This window comes from Halyomorpha halys, unplaced genomic scaffold (assembly GCF_000696795.3).
Source record: "Halyomorpha halys isolate HHAL.00 unplaced genomic scaffold, Hhal_1.1 Scaffold120.1, whole genome shotgun sequence".
NCBI lineage: Eukaryota > Metazoa > Arthropoda > Insecta > Hemiptera > Pentatomidae > Halyomorpha > Halyomorpha halys.
Window position 1 is genome coordinate 191,458 of NW_027108251.1, and position 5,266 is coordinate 196,723.

Sequence of the window (5,266 nt, forward strand, 5' to 3'; positions counted from 1 at the left end):
GTCTTATGGAATTATTTCTTAAAGATTTGATTGATAATAAACATAAAAATGACATATGCATTATAGTTTTATAGATTTATTATGGATATTGCTATAAAATATTACATAGTGATCTTATTTATTCAACGTATGGTATTTGTTGCATCATAAACGTAACGTCTTGTATTCTCTCGTTCTCTCGATTGTCCATTTTTTTTTTAATGTTTAAATTTTTTATTTTTCAAAAAAATATATATGTATCAAAGAACCTTTGGGGAAAGAAAATTTTGAACTAGACAGAAGTTCGTGTGGGCTTGAAATCTATTATGAAAGAAAAGGTTTCTATTTCAAACCAAAGCAACCTATGTAGGATGGAAATCATAAATTTTATTCTATAAACAGTTTAATGATATATAATGATATTTAATGATATATAATGAAAATAATTTTTTAAAAGTTATTTTCATGGTTATTTTTATTGGAAGTAGAGAATTCAATGAACTGGAAATATAAAAGTATTAAAACATTTTACTACTAAACAGAGATTAATACTCTCCTATTGCTTTGAACACAAATCAGTTAAATTTGGACAATTTTTATGGAATCTCTTGTTGAATTATTGGAAAAACAATAAATGTATTTGTTTTTGGGATAAAGACAAAGAAAAAAATGGAATATATTACACAAACAAATGTATTTGTATATGTATTCCAGATCTAAGTTTGTGGCTTTGGGTTACCGATACAAATAACAACTCAAGATACAATTCTATGAGTACTGTAGAGATTTTATACAAATAATTTGAGCTAATATTATTCAAATGGGCATACATCAGGTTTTGATCTTTTGTTGAGTGGAACAATTTGACAACCAATTATAGCTAACCTCAATACCTCTTTAAATTTCTTCTAAGAAGTTAGAATTAGATTACCTTTGACATTAGGATAAATTAATCTTCTTTGATAATTAATTATTTAGGTGATCAGTTTTTCAATTTCAATCAGGTATTTGACATATTAAGTGCAAACTTCTATTTAAATAAAGGGCGAAGTACCTATGAGAGCAGACCTGCAAAAGGGTTCTGTCCTGGACTTTCTCGTATCACATTCTGGAATTCTTCTTACGAGAATTCTCTTCTCGTATAGAAAGAGAAAAACTATTTGAAAAATTTGTGCTACCCAACTGTATTGGGCTGCTAAATACACAGAGTGCTTATATCTATTCAGAAATTTTTTAAAAATCTGATAATGTATAGGCATAATACACTAAAATTATAATTATAATTATGTTTTACCATATTTTTTATTTTATTTTTTTCTTTCTCTATTTTTTAAAATTTCATTTCTTCCATATTATACTTCATTCTTTCCCCCATTATTTATCTCTATATCTAATTATATTTTCTCCCTTAACCCAACAAGCCTTTTTTCCCTTCTTTAACAAACATAGAATAAAATTAAAATTTTAAAATAAAATAACAATATATATAAAGGTAAAAATCTATCGTATTTTTGTACATATATACTATTCAATAAAAAAAAAAAAAAAAAAAAAAAGAAATCGACCATTAACTAGAAGGATATAACTAATTTCGAACATTTAAATACAGATAATAAATATGAAATTAAAAAAAGTAAATATTCAACAAATACAAAATATAATTTATATACATAATTGATAAAGACTGTATAAAAAAGTAATAAATGTTAAAAATATATAAATAAAATTATTTAAGGTTGGTTTTTCACTTAACTGTTTCATTAAACATTTAAGTGAGAACCAACCTAAATAATACAATGGTATTATTTAATAATTTTTACAGAAAACCTTAAATAATTCTTAAACCTTATAATAAAACCAAGTATTTTTAAAGTTCGAGAATTGATAAGATTCATACGCTTATATAAACTTTAAATTTAATTCGAATAAATATAGCCAAATCCCAGAAAGTGATTAAACAAAAGTGATGTGATTAATACTATACAAAAAATCATTGATGGCCAAAAAAAAAAAAAATAATAATAAATAAAAATTAAACACAACAAAAAACAATGTAAAGATATTTTGTTTCAGAGTCATCTAAACATCAAGTATATAAGAAGTTGAGATTAAACTACTGTCATGGCTATGAACAAGTCACAAATACTCGATTCGAGAAATGGTTTTCTAAAGCATAACGCACCATTTTTGTCTTATTGGTACATAATGACATTGTTAGGAAACCGAATATATTTTTCGGGTCTCGCCGTATGTAAAGACCCTCCGAAATTACAGGGCCACAGCAATTAATATCTCATTAAATATCTCGGCCACTAAACCAATTCCACTGACTCGATATTCGGCCTGTAGGTTTGTGGAAGGGGAAGTCGATCTACTAACTATATATAGGCGACTCTGCTTCCATCGAAAATCAAAAACCAACCATCAACAACCACAACATGTTCAAGGTAAGAAAGTGGGACACTGTTTTGTTCTGTGATAGGTTTATGAATAACATTCAATAGTAAAAATTATATAATATTGAGTATATTTAAGATTCAAAATGGAGTTTACGAATCAAAGTAGCCATCAATTTATTATTTTCTATAAAATTAACTCTTATTTATATTAAAGAAGAATTATTTTTGATTGAATTAAGAACAAAGGCACAGCCATGAGAGCATTTTTATAATTATATTTTTATTTTTATTCAAAAGATGAATGAAATGATTTTTTCACTTTAATTAATTTTTGTTATTTTTAATAATATTTTAATCATTTTATATCCCAAATTTATCATTCCTTGAAAGAATGGGTTGGAAAAAGAATCCGAAAAGCTAAAATTTTGAAAATAATTAGATATTTGTTAAAAAATGTTTCTCTATAAAGCTGTTTATCAAGTTCGTGTATTGTTTAAATAAGCTATATAAAAACATAAAATGAGATTTTTAGAATTATTTCTGTGACTTGTAATTCTCATAGAAACGTTTTCAGATAAATCTGACATTGTCACATTGCTTTCATATTCCCAGCTGGAAGAAGAAGTGTCCATTTCTACTTATTTTTAGTGTGCACTTCGTTATTTTTCAATTTTATTTTTTTCTTTACAGTGAGTTTTTGTTTTATTTTTTGGAATTACTAGAAAGAGTAATAATGAATATTATTTTATTTTTCAGTTCGTAGTCCTCGCTATTGCCATCACGGCAGTCCACTGCCAGTACGGTGGCTACCAAAAGCAGGAAGCCGAGTACAAGGAAGAGGAATACTACGATCCTCCCAAATACAATTTCGAATACTCCGTCCACGACCCTCACACCGGAGACATCAAGAGCCAGAAGGAACAGAGGGAGGGAGAACACACCCAGGGCGAGTACAAGCTCGTCGAACCCGATGGTTCCGTTAGGGAAATTCACTACACCGTCGAAGGCAAGTCTGGTTTCCTCGCCGAAGTACAAAAGCAGGGAGGCAAAGGTTACGAACAACCATCTTACTACAAACCACAACCTAGCTACCAGAAAGCCGAACCATCCTATTACAAACCACAACCTAGCTACCAGAAGGCCGAACCATCCTACTACAAACCACAACCTAGCTACCAGAAAGCCCAACCAAGCTACTATAAACCATCCTACAAACCCAGCTATTAAATAATTCTTTCCATTTTAACTTATTTACATGTAAATATGTGTTCATCATACAAATAAATTTTGTATTTTTCTAATTTTCGTTTATATTTAATTTTTTCAAAACCTTTGAATAAGCATGGCTTATTCCCGATTACAATCTAGACTAAGGATACGTAGCTTGGAGCAAGGATTAAACGTATGTCAAGAATTAAAGTTTACATGTAAAAACAAACACTGTTCTCAGAATCCTTTTACTGTCGTTTTCTTTAAAGCCACAACTACCAAAATCCTTGATTTTAAAGGTACATCTTCACGTTTGCCAAATAATGGCAAATTCGCCTGTTTGTTCATATGTTTGTTTTCAGTTTGTACTATTTGAGAACTGCCAACAGATGAATATTTGTGCATTCCGTGTTTTAATTAAAACAAAAGTTAACTCTTGTTTAAGATCACATATTTTAAAATTCTATCGATTAGGTGTAAATACGTTGTTTCAAATCTTGATAATAAACTTTAGCTGTTCATTTTTGATTTAAAATAGCACAAATATATATTTATGAATACATTATATTTCTAGTAATTAAATTAAAATGTTCCTGATAAAAATTCTAGATCGAAGGTTGAATTTGTAGTTATATAGTACAAACTATATGAATTGTTATCATCTAAAACCTATATTGCTGATATGAATATTGATTTGTTCAAGTCTTGGATTTGCAGCAAGTGGCCAACGTGTAGGTCCAGAACCAAACACTTTTTTTTTTAAAGGCAAACCACAGCGAAAGTGATGTTTGCCTAGTTGTTAGATCTATATGTGACCAACCTATTCTAACCATGTGGGAGGTTATGTTTATCATTATGTGGGACCGCCACATAATGAAAATGTCAATGCCCCAGGCCGGATTCAAAACGGTGCTGGCCGCTGATCTCAGTACGATAGATCTGAACCTAACAATCTAAGCTACGGACGGCCCGAAAACACTTCAGTTTGTTTTTCAAATTGAATTTTCTCAGTACTTAGACTTAGGACATTGTTCATTTTTATTGTAACTGCAAGCCAAGTAAAATATATTTTACTGCAAAATATTACTAAGTAAAATACACGTTAGGAACAATTTGGAGCTCACTGAATAACGTAAATATGAACATGAATCTCGATAATAGTAAGTAGATAATAGTGAATGGTAAGGACTTAAGATTACAGTTAAGTTAGTTTCCACCAACCAAAGAAAGATTACAAATGTAAAACAGATTATGAAAATAGTAAGAGAAAAGAGGTTCGTGAACAGTCACAAGTTATGAAGAGAAGTAAATTGGATTTATCAAAAGCAAATGGAGAAGTAGAAAACCTTAAAATTGTTGATACTTTACCACCTAAACTATTTTTATTATTTTTTTTTTTTACAGAATTATCTTAATATTTATGGATAATAATTTATTTATAAAAGAAATAATATATCTTAAAAATTAATTTTATCGAACCACCCTATAACAATATATTTGGTAAACTTACTTCAAACCATATAGTACCAGATCTGTCCAGATCGGTTTTCAGAATATTTCATAAATAAATCAACCATGAAGAAAACTAAAAAAAAATATTTGACTGGGTACTTTCTTACTTCTATGATTCCTAATAACTGATCTTGATTCACCAAATGACCATATCTGTCTGTATTTTT

General features: G+C 28.8%; 1 protein-coding gene across 1 annotated transcript; it reads left to right on the plus strand.

Annotated features, from left to right (window-relative positions):
- The first annotated feature begins 2,403 nt into the window (after positions 1–2,403).
- LOC106678041 (cuticle protein 7) lies at positions 2,404–3,679 on the plus strand. Its single transcript, XM_014416319.3, has 2 exons — positions 2,404–2,426; positions 3,135–3,679. Exons 1-2 carry the CDS (start codon positions 2,418–2,420, stop codon positions 3,603–3,605), a joined length of 480 nt encoding a protein of 159 aa, XP_014271805.2. The 5' UTR covers positions 2,404–2,417; the 3' UTR covers positions 3,606–3,679.
- The last annotated feature ends 1,587 nt before the right edge of the window (positions 3,680–5,266 follow it).